Source organism: Nymphaea colorata, chromosome 11 (assembly GCF_008831285.2).
Source record: "Nymphaea colorata isolate Beijing-Zhang1983 chromosome 11, ASM883128v2, whole genome shotgun sequence".
Lineage (NCBI taxonomy): Eukaryota > Viridiplantae > Streptophyta > Magnoliopsida > Nymphaeales > Nymphaeaceae > Nymphaea > Nymphaea colorata.
Genome location: NC_045148.1, coordinates 14,410,931 through 14,434,658, shown reverse-complemented (window position 1 = coordinate 14,434,658; position 23,728 = coordinate 14,410,931). Strand labels below are relative to the sequence as shown.

At 41.1% G+C, this 23,728-nt stretch overlaps 3 protein-coding genes across 5 annotated transcripts; 1 reads left to right on the top strand and 2 right to left on the bottom strand.

Moving 5' to 3' along the window:
- Positions 1-9,888: 9,888 nt before the first annotated feature.
- LOC116263515 (uncharacterized) lies at positions 9,889-13,762 on the top strand. The gene is made up of 5 exons (XM_031643251.2): positions 9,889-10,204; positions 11,301-12,237; positions 12,714-12,809; positions 13,065-13,201; positions 13,301-13,762. The coding sequence occupies exons 1-5, from the start codon at positions 10,002-10,004 to the stop codon at positions 13,470-13,472; spliced, it is 1,545 nt and encodes a 514-aa protein (XP_031499111.1). The 5' UTR covers positions 9,889-10,001; the 3' UTR covers positions 13,473-13,762.
- A 305-nt stretch (positions 13,763-14,067) lies between these two features.
- Positions 14,068-17,793, bottom strand: LOC116264315 (uncharacterized). The gene is made up of 3 exons (XM_031644455.2): positions 17,414-17,793; positions 16,073-16,289; positions 14,068-14,435 (listed from the first exon to the last, which is right to left on the bottom strand). Exons 1-3 carry the CDS (start codon positions 17,788-17,790, stop codon positions 14,193-14,195), a joined length of 837 nt encoding a protein of 278 aa, XP_031500315.1. The 5' UTR covers positions 17,791-17,793; the 3' UTR covers positions 14,068-14,192.
- LOC116264316 (uncharacterized) lies at positions 16,202-22,480 on the bottom strand. 3 transcript variants are annotated; one of them, XM_031644458.2, is made up of 5 exons: positions 22,168-22,480; positions 20,502-20,623; positions 19,255-19,500; positions 19,098-19,181; positions 16,202-16,339 (listed from the first exon to the last, which is right to left on the bottom strand). In XM_031644458.2, the coding sequence occupies exons 1-4, from the start codon at positions 22,298-22,300 to the stop codon at positions 19,167-19,169; spliced, it is 516 nt and encodes a 171-aa protein (XP_031500318.1). In that variant the 5' UTR covers positions 22,301-22,480; the 3' UTR covers positions 16,202-16,339; positions 19,098-19,166. The 3 variants fall into 3 exon arrangements, with proteins under 3 accessions (XP_031500318.1, XP_031500316.1, XP_031500317.1); XM_031644456.2 differs by having other exon boundaries at positions 16,286-16,339; positions 19,098-19,500; XM_031644457.2 differs by lacking the exon at positions 16,202-16,339 and having other exon boundaries at positions 19,098-19,491.
- Positions 22,481-23,728: the final 1,248 nt, after the last annotated feature.

Sequence of the window (23,728 nt, the reverse complement as noted above, 5' to 3'; positions counted from 1 at the left end):
CCATCTCGAATAGAATCTTGGCAAACCAATTAAATTTCATGGCAAATTCAAGAGTGCCACATGGCTAACTTAAACTCATTTTTATATATTTTGCATTTTCACCTTGCCTTTTCACACATTCCATCATTGGATTTCTAAAATTGATTGTTTGGTATTTTTCACTGATTTACAACCGTTTTAGTTGAACATATCGGTGTCGCCGTGGATCCACCAAATCGGAAGCGCCATCAATTTAGTTCGCAAGCCAAATTCTACGACACAGATTCATACCACCTACAAGCAAGGTATGAAAAACTTGCCGATCTTTCTTGGTCCATTTCCGGTTTTCTGCTGGCTTCATACCATTAAAAAACCCGATTTTCCTCGTTTCATACGGACTGCTCTTGATGCTCAATAACACAAGAAACACGACCACCACTAGCAGAGTTCATCACTTTTCGCATACCCAATAAGTTCTGCTTTGTTTTTGGGATGGAAAGCTGCGGAGACAATTTCTCATGTAAATCAGGCATCACCTATGGTTTGCCTGTTTTGAGGTATGGACTTGGTCGCCAATATTTTTGGGCCTCTAACAGTTTGGAATCTCGATGGTTAGCAAAAAAATTGATGATCCAATTAGCTTCATGATCTGAATGATAAGCTTGGGGAAGAAAATACAAATTCAATTAGTGGTCGAATCTGAACTTGGTGTGGTGTTTCTTAGCAACAGCATGAATATCTGAAACCGAGTAAAAATACAAATCGAATTTCCTACTCTAGCAATAAACAAGGCAGGCAGTCCCAGCTTGATAGGAATATTATTGCATAAGTATCATCTTGCGAACAGCTGAAAATATTGAAGATGGAAAATCATAGTAGGATACGTATTATTTACTGACATGGTAATTGCATGACATGTTTAACAGTTCATCCATGCCTCTTTAATGAAGATCTTGTAACTCCCAAAGTTCTAGTTCATTGTACCCATGCATGTAATGAAGAGATTGAAACATGGCGTATCCAAGGGTAATAGAGAAATACCTCTAGAATAGAGCAATATCTCCAAAACCAACAGTAAAATGCTGTGTTTTCTTTACAGGCAAGTAAGTATCAAATCAACAACACGTTTACATCTCTCTCTCTCTCTCTCTCTCTCTCTTTGTGGGAAAAAAACCACGTTAATTAGCAGATATAAATAACTAGGCCATTAATAAACAAATGGTAATGATTAACATACTGAAATAGAGTAAGCACCTGTAGATAATGTGGGCTACAGAGTCCGTGAATGCTAGCTGTTGTGCTTGGGTAAGCAGCATTAATAGAAAATCAAAGACAACTTATTTGTATAATATATGATATAACCAAATGAAATATACCATTTTTATATATCAATGCTTCATGTATCACAAATCTTAGCCTGTGAGTTTTATTGGCATTGACAAAAATGATACATGCAGCGCTGTAATGCATGTCAGTTCTATGAAAGTTTACTGGCACTAGAAAAGAGAACTCTTGAAATGCCTTTTCTCCCTCCCGTTTGTGGCTAGAAATTTTTTCTTGATATCTTGTTGGTGGATTCTTGTTATTGAGTCAGACCTGCGTTGCCTTTCCTAGAAAAGAAAGTGATACACAATAATGGACAGGCCTTGTTATTGTTTTTGTTGATTGAAGACGTATTCTTGTTCATGTTTTGGATACCAATACAACATTGATGTCCAAATGTAAATGCTGGAGGGTGAACCACAGTGCAGAACATTCTGCTTGTCATTTAGCCCTGACTTTTAGTATCTAAACCATGCCCCCTTTTCTATCTCTTGGAGTGCTTACTCTCATCTCATATGATGCTATAGTTTTAGAAGATAATCTCTTTGCTGAGTGTGAAATGCTTTTTCCTGATTTTCTCAGCCTATCATCCCCAAATTTTTTTTTTCAAGTGAACTTATTCATTTTTCATTCTGATTTTGGCTTTACTTTTTTACTCATAGTGAGAAGTCATATCTCATATCTTCCTATAAGCATGAGAAATACTGATATCTGATTCTAGTTTTGACCTTTTCAGGTTCCTCCAAACAGGCCATGATGGTGGGAAGCTTATTTGGCTGCCTGGGACAATGGAAGAGCTACTTCATATTGGTGCCGAGAAGTTTGGCTTTTTGTCTACACGGGTCCTAACTGTAGATAAAGCTGATATTGATGACATAAGCTTAATAAGGGATGGAGATCATTTGTTTCTAGTCGAAGATGGGAAGTCAACTGTTTCTAAAGAAGAGACAGGAGAGTTGTAACTTTTATCTGCCAATCTCTTATCAGACAAGGTTCATTCCAGAGCTAATTCACAATTCTCTTGGTCATGGGTCTCTTGGTTGTTGGAGTTCCTGAGCCATAAAGAGGGGTTGCTATGATCATAGTTGACTGGTCGTGCATTTGGAGATCTTTGTATTAATTAAAGTAAGGATACCGCCAGTTCTAGCAACTTCTGGATGTAAGATCATTTGGTGGGCCGACATATGTCTATGAGGAATTTTAGACATTATGGCTGTCTTAATGTAAATATCCGCTTAAGTGATTGCATTTTGGGATATTACGTCATTTTAAATGGTATGGGGTAATTTTGAAATGTATAGATACCGGTACAGAATTACGGACTCTTTGATGGGTGGAATCCGTAACTGTCCTTATTATAAAATGGTAGTGGTCCCTGGGGTCGTGCAATGGTTGCCTGAAACATTGGTTTCTAGGGTTTTCCTCTTTCCCATCTGAGAGAGACCTCAAGCGCGCCACACGTACCCTGGAAGACCCTGCTGCGATCTTTCCGTGCACCAGATCAGATGGATTCAGGTACGCTTCCGCTTCAGTTTAAGGTTTCGTTTATTTCAATGATTTAGCATGAGCATGATTCTGTTTTAGGGTATATACGTTTGGTTTTGTATATGCGTTATGGGGAGAAATGCCAACATTTGGTATCAGAGCCTATGCTCATTGTTGAATCGTTGATCTTTTGGATGATTTTTGTGCGTTCTTCTCGTTCGGATGTTTCTCATTTGGTCCTTCGGCTGCAAGTTTTTCAAAAAAAAAAAAAAAATTGGTTGAGGGCGTGCGACGGAAGCCGTCGGGCTTCCGTTGCAGCCGTCTGTGGACTCAAGAGGATCAGTGAAGGGGACGCTGGATCGGCGGTCGTCGGTTGCCGTTGGGCAACGGCGAGCCTCCGGCGCGTTCCTGCCGGCGGCACCCACGCCGTTGGGTGCCCTCCGCACCTCCGTCGCAGACATGAAAGAGGAAGAAGAACGAAAAGGGGACGGCTGGGAAGGCGACGACATCGAGGGGCGGCAGATTTCAGGCCCCCTAGGCGGGCGTCGGCCGGCCGTTGGGCGACGGCTGACCTCCCTATCCTGGTGCGACTGGCCGGCAGCCACCCACGCCGTTGGGTGGCCAGCCAGTGGCCTTCCTGCTGCCGTTACAGCCGCCCATTCCAGCAAAAGGGGCAGTATGAAGATGAAGGGGAAACCGGCCAGAATCGGCCGGTTTCCGACGGGCGTCGGCCCGCCATCGTGGCGGACGACGTTCGGCGACGCTGGCGGCACCCGCCAGCAACCACCCACGGTGTTGGATGGCCTGCCGGTGGAGCTTCACCGCCGCCTGCCGTTCGGCAGGCGAGCGGTGGAGGCATCGCCCCGCGATCGCTCGCGCGGTCGAGCGGGAGGGCGGACCGGGTCGGGTCTTGGTCTTGCAAACCCGATCCGGATCCATCAGATTTAAAAAAAAAAAAAATTTCACTTTGCCGCGCTCGCCCGCCCGCCCGCGCGCTGTGTTCAGTTTTTGGACCGGGTCGGGTCATGTCGGACCCGACCCGTATCCATGCGGTTTAATTTTAAAGAAACGGTTCGTTATTATCAAACCACATCTGAAAAGAATCGAACCGGTTCATTCAGTTTCAGACTGATTCAGATCTTTTCTGGACCGGTTCAGTTGGTTTTCAGACCGGTTCGGACCTTTTAAACCCGATTCAGACCAATTTCAGGACCGGTTCATTCAGTTTTGGAACCGATTCTAGCATTTCAGAACCGATTAAGTTTATTTTCGAACTGATTCGGGCATTTTCAGACCAGTTCACTTGATATTTAGACCGATTCAGGGCTTTTCAGACCAGTTCATTGAGTTCTGGAACCGTTTTTTGGCCAATTTTAACCGGTTCAGTGGGTTTTAAAACCGATACGGTCTATTTTTTGACCGGTACGTCCAATTTTTAGACTGGTTCAGCCCTATGTAGGGGCATGGGGGTGTTCTAACTGTGATTTAAGAACGATACGTGCCATTTTAAGGCCGATTTAGTAGTTCTTGACCCACTTAAGCACAATTATGATACCAGTTTATAAATTTTGGACACTTTTGGGCTCCTTTCATTGAATCATTTGGTTTTAGATTCAATGAATGACAATTTTATATGTAAATTTTAATTCATGTATCATGTTTTGCATGTTTTTAAATTTGTGGGTGTACTTTAGATGAATATTTGGATTATAAATTTAATCTTTGGCCATGTCTATTGTTTGAAATAAGTAAGTTTGTATTTTATGTCGCCAAAGTGACCTCTGTTGTACGAATTTGCTTGTTTTGAACATTGGATGATAGTATACTTGATCCATAAGGGCACTGATCAACCCAAAGGAGGATTGTTGCTTGGTCAGGTTTAAGTATACATGACAATGAATATGTAATAATTTTTCAGGTTTCCATGTGAATAGCAGGTCAATCTAAAGATAGGCTCGTTGTTTGACAGAGTTAATTATCTATATTCATTGTTGACCAAGAATACCACTTGCAGTTAGTATTTCAATCCAAAGATTGGATATTAACGTTGCACCGGTACCTTGTGATGGGTTTTGGGCCATTGTGTTTAAATTCATTTATATTTGTTGTTTCATTTTTGTACATGTATTGATTGTGAGCATGCTTTGGTTTGTTCTTTGTACAGTGAGTTCTGCTTATATGATATTTACAAATTTTGAGTACTATTCCTGAGTTAAATGATTCGATTTTTTCAAGTAAGAAAAGAAAGACTGTTAATGAAGTTGCAGTTGACCAATCATCTGTTAAGAAACAGAAGAAGCATAAGGAAGGCCTATCAGACTGCTTCTTTTGCAAGGGTGAAGGTCATATGAAGGAGGATTATACTGAGTATCACGCATGGCGTGAAATGAAGGGTACACTTCTCACTTTGGTTTGTTCTGAGGTTAATTTAACTTCAGTACCCAGAAACACTTCGTGGGTAGATTCAGTGTTATTACTCACATAGTGTCTATGCAAGGCTGCCTAAATTGGCGAACGCCAAATGATGCTGAAAGATTCATCTATGTGGGCGATGGCAAGAAGGCGAAGGTTGAAGCCATAGTAGATTTTTGGTTATTATTAAAGACCGGTTGCTATTTGAATTTGACAGAAACTTATGTGGTACCATCTTTTAGATGAAATTTGGTTCCTATTTTCTCATTGAACAAGTTTGGTTATTATTGTTCATTTGGAGGAAGTAAATTTAAGTTGTTTTTGTATTCAAATTTGATTGTCACTAGTTCTTTGTCTAGTAGCGATAACTTTTATTTGCTTGATACGGTTGCTTCATATAATGAAATCTTGCATGTTACGTCTAGTGGTACTAAAAGTAAAATTAGCAAATTAGAATTCTATTATGTTGTGGCATTGGCACTTATGACATATCTCTGAAAAGAGAATATAAAGGCTTATGTCAAAAAGAATTCTTGAGTCCCTTGATTTGCAGACTTTAATGTTTGCATTGTATGTATAAAGGGAAAATGAACAAACATTAAGGGGTTATAAATTCTATAATCCATTCAGTAAGTCTTTCTTTAAAAGGGAAATGCTCATTTCTTTGAGGATTTTGAGTTTGAGGAGGTGATTAGGTTAGAAGCATTACCTTTGAAGATGGACCTGAGTCCACTCTATTCAGAAGAAGGCAATGATGTCGATCTCCATACTGAAGAACAAACTCAACAACCTCAAGAAAATCAAGTAGAGGTGCCACTGAGGAGATCCACTAGAGAGAGGAGAAATACAATTTCAAATGATTTTGTCTATATCCAAGAACATGATGTTGATATGGGCTTAATGGAGGATGATCTTGTCAACCTCCAACAAGCAATAAAGAGTTCTAAATCTCTTAACTGGATAGATGCCATGAATGAGGAAATAAAGTTCATGATGGACAATGACGTATGAGAAGTTGTTCCCTTACTTGGAGGTGTGAAACTCATTGGTTGTAAATGGATATTTAAAACCAAGAGGGATTCATTAGGTAACATCGAAAGGTATAAGGCACGTCTTGTTGCAAAGGGCTTTACTCAAAAGGGAGGCATTGACAGAGACTTTCTCTTCTGTTTCGTCGAAGGACTCTTTCAGGACCATAATGGCACTTGTGGCTCATTTTGACTTAGAGCTGCATCAGATGGATGTTAAGATAGCGTTTCTAAATGGAGACATTGATGAAACAGTATATATGGTGCAACCAGAAAACTTTGCTTTAGGTGATGCAAAGAAAATGGTCTGCAAACTCAAGAAATCCATCTATGGGCTAAAGCAAGATTCCTATCAGTGGTATTACAAGTTTCATCAAGTTATAGTTTCATTTGGTTTCGAGACTAATATGGTTGATGAATGTGTATGCCAAAACTTCAGTGGGGCAAATTTATCTTGCTGGTTTTATATGTCGATAATATATTGCTGGCAAGTAATGATGTGAGCATATTGCATGAAACTAAGATTTTTTGTCAACAAAGTTTAACATGAAGGATCTTGGTTGTGCATATTTTGTATTGGGGATCCAAATATTTCGAGATCGTTCTCGGGGTATTCTTGGATTATCACAAAAAGCCTACATTGATAAGATGCTTCAGCGATATGACATGAAGGATTGTAAACCATGAAAAACTCCAGTTGCTAAAGGAGACAAGTTTAGTCTCAAACAGGCCCTAAAAGTAAAATCGAATCTAAAGAAATGAAAATGATTCCCTATTTGTCTGTTGTGGGAAGTCTTATGTATCTTCAGGTTTGTACTCGTTTGGATATTGCAGCCAAAAGAGTTTTGAGGTACTTAAAAAGAACATAAGATTTTATGCTCACATACAGGAAGTCAGACCAGTGGGAGATCATTGAGTATTCAGATTCTGACTTTGCTGGGTGCCAAGATAATGACATCCAATCATGTTTTGTGATTGCAGAGCTTTGTCACGAGGCTGCACATTATGTATGGTATAGAAAGACCACTAAGGTTGTTGTGTGACAATAATTCAGCAGTCATGTACTCTTATAACAGTCACAGTTTGTCAAAGTCGAAGCACATCGACATTAAGTTTTTGGGCTGTTAAAGAGGGGATACAGAATGGTCAGGTGTCTTTAAAGCATATTGGGACAAACTCTATGATTTGCGGATTCGCTTACCAAGGGTTTAACACATGAGGTCTTTCACAAACATGGTGTTCATATGGGGGTGTTATCCTTGGATGATGTGCTGGTTTAGTGGGAGTTTGTATTTTGTTTGCTCTAATGTATGGACACATATTTAGTTTTCTGCAGAATAAAGTTTAAAGTTCTTTGGTTCCATTCTGTGTTTATGTTTTGATCTCCATAAGGTTTTAAAGTTGGACCAGTTGAGAATAGACATGTTGTAATCACATTGCATGTAATTCTCATGCTATACATCCATATCAGATCTATGTCATTGGTTATGTTAACATTTGTAATCATTGAAGGTTTAACTAATTTTGATATAGCGAAAGTCGCTTTGGTTCTGTGTTGATATGATCATGGACGAGATTGGTGAAATAACGTTTAATAAGATAGCAGTTATGAGCTCTTAAGGTTTTGTGTAATGTCTGAATGTATTAAGACATATTTGACCCAAGTGGGAGATTGTAAGATCATTTGGTGGGCCGACATATGTCTATGAGGAATTTCAGACATTATGGTTGTCTTAATGTAAATATCCGCTTAAGTGATTGCATTTTGGGATATTACGTCATTTTAGATAGTATGAGGTAATTTTGAAATGTATAGATACCGGTACAGAATTACGGACTCTTTGATGGGTGAAATCCGTAATTATCCTTATTATAAAATGGTAATGGTCCCTGGGGTCGTGCAATGGTTGCCTGAAACATTGGTTTCTAGGGTTTTCCTCTTCCCCATCTGAGAGAGACCTCAAGCGCGCCGCACGTACCCTGAAAGACCCTGCTGCGATCTTTCCGTGCACCAGATCAGATGGATTCAGGTACGCTTCCGCTTCAGTTTAAGGTTTCGTTTATTTCAATGATTTAGCATGAGCATGATCTTGTTTTAGCGTATATACGTTTGGTTTTGTATATGCGTTATGAGGAGAAATCCCAACACTGGAATCATGTTTACATGTTGTAAGTATCACATTCCCAGCTTAAGGAAATTGCTTATTGCCATAGCATCAATGGCCTCTCAGTTGTGTACATTTCCAATGAAAGCATCAAATCTGCAAATTCCAACAAAATTTTGAAGTTTCAATATGCGGAGTTGTGAATAAGAGTGAACATTTGATTACTGGTTGTTTAATCGTCTCTCAAATTTTCTATTCCATTGAAAGCGACAAAGAGACAACTCCTATCACAATTTTGGATTTTCATACAAATTGTGGCATATTGACACAGTCATATTTCAACCTATAGTGTTTCTGTTACCAAATGGCTCTAATGCCATGCAGCTAGATCAAGTCAAGGGGATCAGGCCCTGCTTGCGCTCTCGCGTGAGGCTAGTCTTTAATCCAAAGCCAACACAAAGGGGGAAAAGGAGGAAAAAGAAGGCCAAAACAAGAGGAACAGAATTCCGTGACTAAAATGAAGGTTCATGGCCTTTAACCATGGTTAGTTTGAGGACTTACCCTTCAATCCTCTCTTCGTTCACGACATTCATCCTGCCTTCCCTTAACCACGGGCTAAGGTTAAACCTCAATGCTACAGCTCCTCTGTGAGCTTTCAATCTGAGAATTTTTTACTTAAAGTCTCAAGTCCTTGGTCTTCTTCGAAGCCGCTCGGCGGTTCTTAGTTTCTTGATTTTGTCCCACGCGTTTTCTGAGAACTGCCAAACATGGATCAATATGGAAAAAAGTGAGTTTCTAACCATGGCAAGCTACATGAGGATTTGAAGAAGTTCACACTTCTCCAGATGCAAGTTTCAAGTTGAGTTGCAGTTTGAGAACAAGGAAACAGAGTAGGTTCTTTTCATGTTCACGGATGCTATGAATATCGGTTCTTAGGAAAATATCTTCATATGTTTAAATATACAAGTGAAGGAAAATATAATCAGTACGTAAAAGTAAAATATATCTTGACGGTCTCATAGTTGTTAGTATATTTAGTCGATGAAACCCTTTTATAATTGAAAGAGTTAATCGAATGAATCACTTTTCTTATTGAAAGAGTTAATTAAGTTAAATCATTGATGCTTTTGATCAAACAAAATGTGCAAGATATACAGAGGCAGATGAATATTTTAGGGAGACATACTCAAGTCGATATACAAAAATAGATGGATATTTTATGGAAAACATACTCCAGTTTAAACACACTTAAGTTTGATCTTTTCATTTACCCACCTGCTTTATGTAGTAGACGGTTCAATGAAAAAAGTTAAAATTTAATTTAATTGCATTTTGGTTATTCCGTGAAACTTGAGCATGTTTTATAATTGTTTAGAAGAAATAATTAACATGGACTTTGTAAGAGACTTTCTTTCGTTTCAGTCGGCAACGTAAGGGAGTTGTTTCAAGTAACGCGATAAGTACATCGTGACGGAAAAATATCGCGATAAAAATCTCGGTCCATTTAAACCACCGACAAGGGAGCCAAGCAAGGGGACGCTATAAAAGCCCTCGTGTTCACTCCCTTCTTCACTCTGTGCACTCGGTCACAGAGTAGATCGGGATCTGCAGCATTTTCTTCCTCTTCCTGCATTTCTTCCTTTGTGGAAGAAAATATATAAGCTAGAGGATGTCAATTTCAGGTCGATTCCTTCTTCTCTGTACCATTTTTTCCTTCTTCCTCTTCAGCAATGCCTCCCTTCACGAGTACGCGCAGGCAGAATTGTTACTGAAGGGAAACGCCTTCGTCCTCCATGGCGGCAGTGAGGGACTCTATGCATCTGTTCTTGAGAAAAACACGTCTGCGGTCGCGAACGGCGAGTCCTACATCCGGTAATGGCTAGATCTCTTGTCTCTTCGACTTTTAAATATGAGATCTGCTGGTTTAAGCGGGATTTTGACTAATGTCGGCAATCTGGTTTCTGGAATAAATGAAAAAACTGCGATAATTTCTGTAGAATATCTATTAATTGATTGGTTAAGGTTGGACGATTGGCTAGTGGTGTTACACTCAGCGGTTTGAGTTTTCGGACAGTTATCTTTTCTACTTGGATCTTCCATTATCGTACCCATTTTAATTTGTTTTAGGTGAAAGTGTGAGGATGACCTAGAATCAGACATTTATTCAAGTTAATGAGGAGATTTATTTTATGTGTATTGCATATTTTTGGGTATACGGGTAAGCAACATTGTTAATCCACGCATGCGCCAGTGGAGTTGGAAAGACGACGCCTAGTTTGAAAACATGATCAACACTTCGTTAATTTAGGAACCCGCTCGGAGCTGTTAGTGTCTTGTGCCTGGTGATGCATGGTTGGGAGCAGACATCATCTTTCCTGGTTCTGTTCTTTTAGGCAAAACTTTTTTTTTTTTAATCTGAAGCATTGATGCCTAATGCCTTCCGGTCAACTGCCAACCTCTCCTTCCTTTCATCTGATCTTCGTAGGTTTGCCTACAATATTTTATATGATGTTACTATAATAATTTATATATATTATGAACTAAAGATGGCAGGGAAAAAGTAACATAAAATGGGATTTTATAGGTAAATATGCATAGATAAAATTTTGGATGACCATCTTCCTTCAAGAAAGGATAATAACTAAGAAGCAGTGGACACCATGCTCGTCCATATTTTGGTGGTGCTTGGGAGTGGCTGTACGATGATTTTGATTTTCCTGATTTTTTGAAGCTAAACTCATGATTAGATTGGTCAATTTTACCAGTATCATATCAGTCTTGTCACCTGTGCACCTTTGACAGTTGAAATTGCTGGATTCTTTAGCGATCATTTGCTCAGCTAAATTATAGCTGCATTAAAACATTTGTAGTTATGAGCGTATAACTTGACTAATATGCTTTTGAACTTTTCTCCTATTCATTTTGTTTCCCGTATCCTATACCAACTCTTTTTCCTTTTTGGTATCAGGTTTGAGAAAATCACTTTCAGACGGACGGAAGAATCTGCTAAGCTGCACTCTAATGCAGAAGGCAACACTGGGTTGGTCCAAGCTGTTGTTTTCGAGGTGGAAGATCGAGAAACAATTGGTGGTTCTGCTTATGGTGGTCAAAGAGCTGTATGCTGCACGCCTGATCTTGCTAAGCTAGGTGCCTGTACACAAGGGGAGGTTATTCACCGGCCCTCGGTGAAAAATCCTGACTGGCCAAAAGTGTTCTCAACGTATTTCCAAGGGGACAACCTTTACACCACCATGGAATCAAAGAACATACAAATCTCTAGGACCGGAATGTACAACTTGTACTTCTTTCACTGTGATCCAAGCCTCAAGGGGCTTCTTGTAGAGGGCAAGACTGTATGGAAAAACCCCACAGGGTATCTTCCTGGAAGGATGGCCCCCCTTATGAATTTCTATGGATTCATGTCCCTCGCGTTTGTACTCCTTGGAATCATCTGGTTTTCTCAGTACGTCAGATTCTGGAGAGAAGTTTTGCAGCTTCAAAATTGCATCACCTTTGTTATTGGGTTGGGAATGTTTGAGATGGCATTATGGTATTTTGAGTATGCTGCTTTCAATGCAACAGGAGTCCGACCTTCGGGGCTTACCGTATGGGCTGTAACATTTGGTACTGTAAAAAGAACAGTATCTCGTGTTATCATACTTATGGTTTCCATGGGATATGGGGTGGTTAGGCCAACCCTTGGAGGCCTCACTTCGAAGGTGCTTTTGCTAGGAGCAACATTCTTCCTGGCCTCAGAAGTTCTTGAGTTGGTAGAAAACGTTGGTTCAGTAAGTGATTTCTCTGGGAAGGCAAGGTTGTTTCTTGTTCTCCCGGTTGGGCTTCTTGATGCTTTTTTCATCCTCTGGATATTCAAGTCCCTCTCGAGGACACTTGAGAAACTTCAGGTACGGTTGTAATGTATTCATAGCTACTGTTGCTTTCTGATTGATCTCTTTATTGCTCTCTAATTTTGGTACTGCAGGGCCCCCTTTGAGTGATTTAAACTAGAATTTAAAGCCAGAATTTGTTGGATTCCACTTGGGCCCTGTTTGAGTGATTTAAACAAAAAGTCAGAATTTGTTGGATTCCACTTCATCCTGTTTTAGCACGTTGATCGCTCTCCACATATCTGGGTGCTTTCTGTCATCAACTTCGTGATTTTTATCTGAAACATTACATCCCTTTTTTTCATCTAATCGGAGTACATGTAGAACGAAATATGAGAGGACCAGATCTTTTTGGTACTGAAGCATAAGTGCTGCGCAGATCGTACAGAGGCCTACTGTTCAAAACAATAGATGCAACCGTAATTGTGAAATGTTGAGTTTTCTGGAACCAGTGAACCGAATTCACTAACTGTTTCTTGAACGTGATTGTGCAGACAAGAAGAATGACGGCCAAGTTAGACATCTATAGGAAATTCACGAATGCACTGGCAGTGGCTGTGCTCGTATCAGTTGGCTGGATCTGTTATGAGGTATGATGATGTTTACACGTGTAAAAATCATACATGATCTTCTCGGGAAAAAATGAGTCTCCTTTTTGGTCCCCAAACTCCTCAATATTATATTTTCATGGAATTGGAGTAAGAGAATAATGCTGCGCAGATCCTTTGAAATAGAGAACAACAATTGATTGAAAATCGTGGTGGAACATTTCAAAAAGTGCACTGCTCACTCCACGTTTCACGCATTGCTTCTAACGCTTCATACTTTGGTGGTCCTACCTGCAGCTTTACTTTAAGTCGAAAGACATTTACAATGAAGGTTGGCAGAAGGCCTGGATCATTCCAGCCTTCTGGCAGGTGCTTTCTTACTCGCTCCTCTGCATCATCTGCGCGCTCTGGGCACCCTCTCAAAACTCAATGCGGTAAGCTATAAAAAATACTTGATAATGGTTCTTATACGTTTCTTCTTAATTTTACTAGTAGATGAGTGTGTTGCTGCTGTGTGCTTGAAAATTTCCCAGCTACGCATATTCGGAGGACGCCGGTGAAGACTTCGATAAGGATGAAAGCCTAACTCTGCTTAAACCAGCAAGTACTACTGTAAAGGACGAAAACAGTCTGCGATTTACGGAGACCACACAAGCTGATTCTTTACTGCGTGGTGATGAACCCGAAGAGGACAAGAGGGAGTAGACACCATCTGGGATTACATAGTTGACATTTGGCATTCGTCACCCATTTAGAAAATTGAAGTATGGTGGACGATATTTGGGCGATGCTCATAATGGTCCTTCAGCGAAGCTGTTCGCTGAAGCTGCATGTGATTGGGTAGAGCTGTTGCCTTTTTGTTGTATTTGATGGAATGAAAGTGCTTGTTCTTCGTTCAAATATGTGAATTCCTGAACTGAGATCCGATTTAATTGTGGAACATCCGAAATGTCACAATCAATTGGAGAAAAGATGTCAATAGGGTACAGCAGTTTTCTCTTTCTTTCTACTTTTTTGATATTTACTTTAAACCTGCAACTTCCTTGAGTCTCTACCAAGAAATAAATCATTTGAAATTTTCTTTTGAAACATAAAAGCTGTTAACAGCAACGTTGCCAATGAGTAACACCTCTTAACTCCAGGGCAGGTCAGTTGGGCTCCAGATTTTATTGGTCGCCAGCAGAATGTTTCTCAACTTTCTGAATTTTCCAGTAGTAGATGAAGAAGATGACGTAATTGGACAAAAGACAAGTATTACATTTTACGAATCTTATTAATATAGCGCTACAGGGGTTCGAAATTAAAGTGCACGGGCAGTAAATGAATGCCATTATCAAGATTTTCCAAAACATCTGGCCATGTCAAGAGAATTCAGTTGTTTAGAAGACAGAAGCAATATAAGCAATATCTATACGGTTACAACAGTTAATGCTCTGGAAAACTTGGGGGCAATCTCAGAAATGTGCTGGTGCTGCCGATAGCGGCTTTTGGGATGTGGGGCACACGGTTATCAGTACCAAACTTTGGCTTTGTGAACCAGGTGGTATATAAAAACTGCTTCTGCGGACCAACATGGTTGCATATGAGCCTTATTTTCTGCCTTTCCCTCATCCATCTTAAAATGATCTTCATATGTCTTTTGCCTGTCAATCCTCTTAAACCCACATCCTGCAATGTCAAGGAAAACAGAGTGAAAAGAAAGATAAACAACCATCCCGAAACATTCTCAAGCAGTATATGTTAAGAGAAGTTAATGTGCTGGACTACGGCAGAGTGCAGCAGCATGCAGGGCTCGCTCGGGCAAGAGCCCGTGGACATATAGACCATATTCACTTGCCGGCTCCTCAACCAATAGCACCGCTGGATGCAATTTCCTTGACAGAACACGAAGATGAATTAGGTGGATGGGAGAAAGAGACATGATTTAAAAGTAGGAACAATATGGGAAACTAGCAGAGTGAAAGGGAATGTGGAGAGTTGAAGAAAATACATCTGGTCCAACCTGGCTCCAAGTAGCTCTACATGGCTTGTTAAGAGTGCCTCCCCATCAGGATACAAAAAATGGGTTTACAGTTAATAAACAGATGTTGCCTATGCAAGGAAGAAGCTGAGTCAACTTCCATGTTATGATAAAGTGTAAAACGGCCAAGTATGTATGGGAATGGGTTGTAAGGAGATTCGGCAAGAGGAGGATTCCATGGCAAAGAACTTGCATGGAATTCAAGATGTGGAGACTGGAGACTAATGCAGTTCAGGAAAAATGGTTATCAGGGTGTTGGCTTATTACTTTCCATACAGGTTCGGGCGACTGTGGTGGGGAAGAGAAAAGGTCCTCCACGATGATGGCTAGGAGGTCTTAGATCGATCCTTGGCCATGATCATTTGGAAATCCTGCAATGAAGCTTAGTAGGCGATGGAGTGGAGAGATCAGTATGGATAATTAATGAGCATCTGGGCCAACAAGGGCCTCATATGTGAAAGCTGAATGCCCTGTGGATAATGAAACTCAGTCCATTAATAGGGGAAGCCTTTGCAAGAGAGGAGTAATTCTCACTTTTGTTAACCCTGAACAGACAATGGAGGCCGCTGGAATGTCTTTGAAGCTCTTGAAAGAGGTGACTCGGCAGAATGGAAAGCTCTTGCGTGGGGATTGGATAGGCTCATGAATGAAGGGAGGGTTATCCAAGTTGGAGCATTTAATAAAGGATGAAAGAGAAGATTTCAGGGGTTATGGGAACGCAGACGTGCGTGGCCAGGTAGATCGAAGTATGTTTCAGCTAAGAGCTTAAGAGTAACAGAATTGAAACATATCATTCTAAGATTTCAGTATCAGTGCGCAGGAAAGTAATGACCTGCAGATAACAAAATGAAAAATATAAGATTGGATAAGAAGTAACTCCTCTCACCTGTATGTACTCAGCACGAAGATCTTCTGTGGTTTCCCTTTTGGTCTAGAGTAACAGGGGTCGTGTTACTTGTTTTTGGGCTTTCCTGTATTAGATGCTCTTCATCCTCATATTACTTTTTGTTGTACATACATATGTCCTTTTGCAAAAAAAAGGGAGGCTCCCTCCCACCAATTCCTATTGGAACTATCCCGAAACATCCCCAGTTGTGGGCCAATAATCTGAACTCACATCTCTCTTCAACCATTCAAATAGGAGTAAAAGAAATAAACGCCCACAATACAGTTCTTAAAGTTTTCGTGCTATTTTACTTCCAGAAAGGAAAACAAAATAAAGAAAAACCAATGGCGGAAGTTGGTTCAAACGAATGGTGCGTATTGTTAAATTTCTCGTACACACCTTCAGACGCTCCCAGGTGTCTGAGACAGTAAGGGGGCCGTGCTCCTTCAAAATGTCGAAGATGGCTCGAGTGATCGTCTGCGTCTGCTCAGGAGGTGTTTTCAGCTCGATGGGTTTCAGTTTTGGCTTTCCTTTCTTTGCGAAGAACTTAACTGCCGTCGCGAACATCTCTGCTTCAGACCACCATTCCCCTTCCCAGCTTAATCTGGCCGCTTGCCTGCTTGCGCCAGGAATTCAGGTGGGTTACGGAAGAATAACGCAGTGAATCTGTTTTTCAAAGTCAAGTCAATGAAGCTACCAGCGGAATGTTGGTGACTATACTCATGCTGTACATGCAACAACTACCAAAAAGAATTGAAAGCAAAAGTTCTGCAGCATAAGCGACGGAAGCAATCGAATGGAAAAGTGGAAGACGGTCCCATTTGCTATTTCACGACTGTTAGTTTTCTCAGCAGGGAGAGCAGGAATCTTGAAGCTACAATGGCACGTCTAGATCTTTTCAAAGGATGATTATGGAACATAAATGCTAAAGCAACGACTGATCTCATCACCTATTTATGTTTTAATCAGTATATAAAGCAATAAGACAATCAGGAACATGTTCTATCGCAATAACCATCATCGACGGCATCAACTATATCAGCTTTACTCGTCGAATTGCTACCAGAGTATAGAATATCTAATCCCCAACGATAAGTTCCCCTGACCTGACCTTAGTGATTATTGGCATATTACCAAACATTTGGTGTGCGCTGGATACCACACACCTATCAGCCATTTTCCATCGTTACTCTGTTCACGACTGGCCAAGTATATCGGTTCCTAACCAACAGTATCAGAAGATTTCCCAGCAGGCTTCTCTCTTGATGGCCCTCACGTATGCTGGCCACCTTGGCAATCGTAGTTTCCGGCATCTGGTGCCCGCCGGTGACCCACGACCTTTCCCTTTTTTTTAAAAAAAAAAAAAAAAAGTGGACGGGCAGAGGAGAAGAGCGCCGTGGCGCCATTGGGCACCCAACGGCCCTACTCCTTTGCCGTGAAAAATCCTGAGGGCAAGGGAGAGCCTCGGTGCGATTTCAGAAGGAGGTCGGAGAAGAGGAGGGCCTGATCCCTCCGTTCAGTTGAAGTGGAGGGAGGGCATGAGGCCCTCCCGCTCTCTGCCATCGATAGACGAGAGTGAAGGCCGATTGAGACCTCCGCACTCTTGCTGGAGAAAGTGAGAGAATGAGAGGATAGGGCGGCCGCACGGCAGCCGGTGCCTCCTCTCGTTCTTCTTCTTCCTTGTCCTCCCCCTGCAGGAGGTGGGGGAGCTCGATGCCTCCTGTTCGGGTTTGTGCTTACCTTCGGCAGATGGGATCCGGCGGCAGATGCACCCACAGCAACAGGCCACCACCATGGCCAACGTTGGACCACCGGTTTCCGATGGTGGTCGATGGCGGCGGCGTGGAATTAGCCTCCGTTAGTGGTCGCCGACTCGCCGGCGATGAGGCAGCAGCTCTGACTGTGAGGGGTATGCGACTGCACGTTAGGCGACAACCCCTCACCAAAGCGACTAGGAATTTCTTTGTTTTACTGGGTCTTGAGCTATGGATCCAAACTTCAGAATGATCGAATTTTGTATGGATAATTACAATACCGTGAAATGTTATTAACTGGAATATGGATTTGTTTTGATTTATATTAATTTTGAACCCATGTTTAGGCATTTGTGGTTGCATTTTGGATCTAAATAACGAATTAAAATTCTAGTTCCACTTTATTTTAGACAAGACATAATCGTATATTTACTATATTTGTTATCCTAGACCCAATCTAGTTACCTACAGATAGGATTAGTTTGAGAAATCTGTAATTGGTCCAAATTCAAGCTCTTTTCCAGATTGAATAAGATGTTCTAGAGCATTTTGGTTGGAAATCATCTATTGCCAAACCATATGAAGTGCATAGTGCTGAACAATTGCCCCGTGATGGGAGATGGAACGAACCTCGACCACCGCAGGGATTTTAGGAAAGGAGCTAATCAAATCAGCATTAGATATAATCCTGTCCAAAACTCGAAGGCATGGTTTGGTCCTGTTAGAATACTCACCCGAATGGTTAATGATGTAAGGTTGATAATGAGAGGCGAACTCAGTTCAGTGAAGGCCTTAGCAGATATATTCAAGTAGTAACCCAAGCACGCAATTGAAGTGCCCCCTGAACAAATGTGGTACAGGAAGAAGTTGAGTGATGGGAGCAGGTCAGTCCACAGCCATAGGTGCTGATGCCTGGATGATTTAGCCAGACCATAAACGAAGGTGAGGGTTGCCAGGAAAGGAGAAGCATCAGGAGGAGCAGGAAGCTCAATAGATGGAAAAATACCCAAGTCCACCCTTCCAGGGGTAATGCCGAGAGAGAGAGTGTGTGTGCGAAAAAGAGCTTTTATTTCATCAGTTAGCGAAAACAGAAGTTACAGTCTATACTTTACCAATTCAACTTTAAAATATTTATGAGTCTTCATTTGTCTTAAACTGTCATTGACATGTCTATGTATGTTTAGCATTAAAAATTGAGACCATCATGTGCCAAGTGAAACAAGGAAAAATTAAAGCTTAATGTACACTTATAATAGCCCAGACAAAGACTTAACAATTCTTCGTCATAGTAATAAAGTGGCTATTATTTCTTTCTACCAAAAGATAACATCAAAATAATGAGTTCAAACACCGCTAGGTGTGTGTCCATATATATATATCGAGAGAGAGAGAGAGAGATATGATACTATCTAACCCTATCCTGGAATAGCAATGAAACATGGTTTTAGCATGGGTTTGCAGCATTTGGAACGTCGACTTGGAATTCTTTAATCTTCATATAATCTTTATCAAACTGATCTAAATTCCACTCATAATTCCTCAGTAAAGATACAGTGCTTACCATCCAACTATATACATTCAACAGACAAAAATCGCAAAAGACAACTTTGCATGTCCAAATATCCTGTCAAATATATACAGGTAGCCGAGCTATTCAATTGAAGCCCTACCTCAGAGTGTTACCTCATCCTGATTGCCTGCGACGAGCAAGTGGCTGACGCAAACAAGTGAGAACAGGCTCAGACCCTGTCAATCTGCAGGGGTGAGCAGGCGTAAGAATGCCTCGGCCTTTGGGCACAAGGGGAGAACTTGGGAAAGAGTGGCCACCTCATTGTCGTCAAACTGAAAAGCTGGTGCACATGTGCACCCGGATAAAGTGAAATGGAGATCAGCATCTCTTGGTGGAGATTTTGTGATAGAGCTTCCATCTGAAGCATAGCTCTCTATGTCCTTGGTTGGGTAAAAGCCAAACCAGACAAGAGGTGGTACAGTATATTGCAGATGTTGACCAGCTTCCAGGTCAGGGCCAAGCACGCTCAGTTTGAACTGCCCATTTTCAGTTAGCTGGAAGATCTGAACAGTAAATGAACAAAACATATAATACGGAGACAAAATGATGAGGAAATAGATTAACAAGAGAGCTCACAAAGTACCATCGAGAGCTGCAGAGGATTTCAGTAACAGAGAGAAAATTAACAAGAAAATGCAATGGATACATATATATGCTCACAAATGTGGATATGTATTTATCTATGTGCATATCTATGTACATGTACTTACCTATATATATGGATCTATTAACTAACAAGACTCATGGATACCGGCTGAATGCACATGGGATGCCATGTTTTTTTTGGGAAGGTTTTCACAAGATTTCTACCACAATACGACAGAAAAAAAGTGGTGTGTGTGGGTGTTGCAGATGCAAATAACTATGAAACATCCAAGCAGTTTAACCAGATCAATCATTTAAGGTTGTCCCAAACGTGAATCCGCTTGACATCCATTTGTCATTTACAGAAGACCAAGAGTAAATATAATATGCAAGCGACAAAGCAGCTGCAACAATCGAAGGTCACACAAAGCAGGCGAAACAGCAGCAAACTTGATCTCCCAATATATTGCACGCACGATCTAATCAAGAAATCTATCTTATAGCAGCTATATTCATTTTTATTCGCTGCATTTACACCACTTGTTGACTCGAAATACTACACTGTTCAAGGGAAATGAAAAATCTCGCTTCAACAAGGAAATCCACTTTCTGGCAGCATTATTAGTCCATAATTAGTGTGACATTTCTGCCTCCTCCAATCCATGGTTACTGGAAATACGATTGTTTATTTGAGTTGTTTCCAAGGAAAGAAAGATTATTGTAAGCAGTTTCATGCTTTTATCGGCACATAAGAAGGAGAAAGCCATTCATCTATTGGGGCACATGAACTATAGTCATGTAATCTTCACCTTAAAGATAGCAGGTTCCCATGATAAAGAGACGCACAATAGATTCATCTCGGCAATATACAACAAATTAATTTGATTCAAAGCCGTACTTGAGACAGTTAGATGCTCACAGTAAAAGGTTCTCCCATGTAGAAATGCAGCACTTCAGCACAAGGAATTCTATGCAGATACGTGACACTTCCAGATGGCAAGAGGAAATATATTGATGAGCTGACCGGTCTTTCCACCTTGTCTTCAGGCTCAAGAAAAAAGTTGAATTGCTAGTTATACAATGTAATACCAATATCCATATCAGCAAAACATAAAAAGCTCTCTCATGCATTTTCTCTCTCATGCACAGACTTCACACCTTTGTGTTCAACAAACCTTAAGTGTCAATATGGTTGAAAAGTTTCATCGAATAAACTTGATTAAATCCAGCAAAGGCAAAAAGTCCATTCATCCATAGTGAAGCTAGTTAGGGCAGAGAATTAGCTATAAAATTTTTAACACAGTTCCTTTCACATATGGTGCTCAACTATCCGCAAGCTAACTGGCATGGCCATCAACCAATGCAGTTGTAGACGTTTACTACTAGTCATTGCAAACCCTGTATTGGTCATCAAATAGGAACCATGCCTAATTCATTTCTTTTCTTCGGGTGTACACAGCAAGATTGTATTTGGCAGGCCAAACCACGCCGAAGCGTGTAAGCAGAAGGTTAATGGTGAATGCTTCCGTCTGACGAATTTGATTTAATAGTTGTTTTCAGTATAGTCCGTTAACTGGGAATTGCATTCTGAACCAAGTGCTTTGATCCAAAAATTGAAATTATTTCTTAATTGTAATATCCCAGGGCATTTTAGACTGATGAAGTTTGAATTCCTGGAAAAAGACTTGTGTGCAATACAGACATATAATCCAAGACATTCCCTTTCATTGAACTGACTAGACCAGCAAAAAATCAGAAAAGTTGAAAAAAGGATGGTCTGTAACCTTCTTCTAGAGGGTACTCTCTGCGTGTGTGTGTGGACGCCTCCTTAACTTGAGATGCATATATCATGGTTCCAAACCACTATTTAGATTAAATGATCTAAATGTCTATTTACATAGATCTGATATACAAAGCTAGAGTTGATTATATGTCACGTTTTGCTTATTTTATTTACAGTATCAATATCTAGCAACTAATTCCAACTTTTCTTTTACGTCTCTTGATCTGTGAGCTGCTGACTTCCGACTATCCCGACAATCAGATGTGTTACCGATATGGACATGACAATCCACCTACGTAAGAAAGGATAAACGCACATAGGAAAGAAACTCACATATAAATATGAGAATAAACCTAAGATTCGCTAGCCAGACCTTAACAAATGGCATGAACAGCCTCTGTTGATCGAACAACTAAAATTTTCCCCATATATGTCAAATTCAGGCTTCGTTCATCAAAATGACTATTAAGAGGGTCCACCACCGTAAGATTTTCAATTTCTCATACACGTACCACATGCTGCTCAAGTAGTTTACATGCAACAAAGACACTTGTGCTTTTATATGATGTGTGGCCTGGGGTCTCAATGGCCCTAAAAAATCGCAAACTGAAAAGGGCAGCTCCAAGATCCTCCATCCAGTTAATCAGCAGCACATGTTACTTGAAATGATGAAACCTTTCAACGGCTGCTATTGTTTTCCTAAAACTAATGAGATTTTGATGCGAAAAACGAATCGATGTGAAAAGCAGCAAACAGGCATACACAAATGCCCGTGTCAGAGGTGGGGAGAAAAGGTTCTTACAATGGGGTGGAAGCTGAGATACGTTGAGGTGTATGGAAGAATCCCTGAGTGTTTCTTTGTAATAACCACCTTCTGGATGGGGCTGGAGATTCAGAAGAGCAGCAATCCTCGAAGCCCTCATAGAACAACCCATCTCTCTCTCGCTCAGATGGACTGCAGGGTGCGCCGCAGTTCAGCAGCCTTTCATCCGATATTGCCAACGAGTCGACTCCAAAATGGCTTTGTTCACAGGTGAGCGAAAGGTCTCGATCTCAGACCGGACCAGATCTGAGCTCATCAACCTCTATCAGGCCGTCACGACGACTATTTCAGAACAAGGTAAAATTTTATTTAAAGTTTTACGGATGAACATGTAGGTGCTGATAAGGCGGATGCTTTTAATTTGGATGTCATGGTCTGACTTGTTTTGACCCGATCCAGAACAGACCTACGTAACAATTTATTATTTATTTATTTTCCTTCCTCCCCCCCAACCCCCAAGTGAACAGAGAGTTTATGAAGTTTTCCTCTGTTAATTTCTATGTTATAAAAAAATCTATGAAATACTGATACGAGCCAAAAATCCAGCTGGTTTGTAAGGGTTGAACCGAGGACCAAGCAGGGTCCAACAAGGCTCGTAAGGGTTGGACGTGAGTTTAGCAAGGTGGTTAGGCCAGCTACAGAGGAAAATTCACAGCTTGGAGTTCTTGCAGTGGGCGGAGCAACAACGGCCAAGCACGAGCAAAACAGGTTTAAACCTCAAGGTGACCTTGATCTGTTTTTAGGACTCTCCTCAACTAGAATGGTCTAACCTATGGTCGAGTCCTAACCCGAGTTCACACGAGGTAGCCCAGGCCGAACCTAGGCAAATGGGGGTTGAGCCGATCCAAGTTCAACCAAGCGCCCAAGCGAATGGATCCAAAAGATCCACGGATATCTACTTAGGATTGAGAAGGGTAGCATCTCGTTTTTAGTTTATTTTGTGTTCCATTTTTTATTTAATTCTTTAGTGAACCAGTTCGGATTGTGAACCGAGTTGATTAGGATAGTATTTAAGTAATTGAATCCATGTAATTAGGATGCTTTTGGAAATAATGAATTGAATTGGTGTGTTGGGCGGAATGCCCCTTTTTCTCTCTCTCGTTTTCCCCTTAGCTCACCCCTCTCCTGCGGTGGTCTCCCTTCTCTCCTTGGCGTCCCTCCTCATCCATGGTGCGAACTCTTCTTCCTCCACTCGTCCTCAAGGTATCTCCTCTTCCTAGCATCACTCCTCTTGGCGTCATCTACATTCCAACTCCATGGGTGAAGGACGGCATCACTTTCACCCTCTTCTCAGCCGAAGGTCTCCCTCTCCTCGTCCTTGTTTTCTGGTTTCTCCCCTTTCCCCTCGACCTAAGGAACACGGCCTAAGAACAACAGCAAGCTCCGGCGCGCAGCGTCTCCAAACGGACCACGAAGAATACCCCACGAGCACGTTGAAGAAGATCGGTGCCTTCCTTCTCAAACACAAGAAGGTTGTGAGGCTGTCTTCTTCCCGGGAAGGCTGCAGCAGCTTGGGCGACCAGGTTACAGCAGGATACGA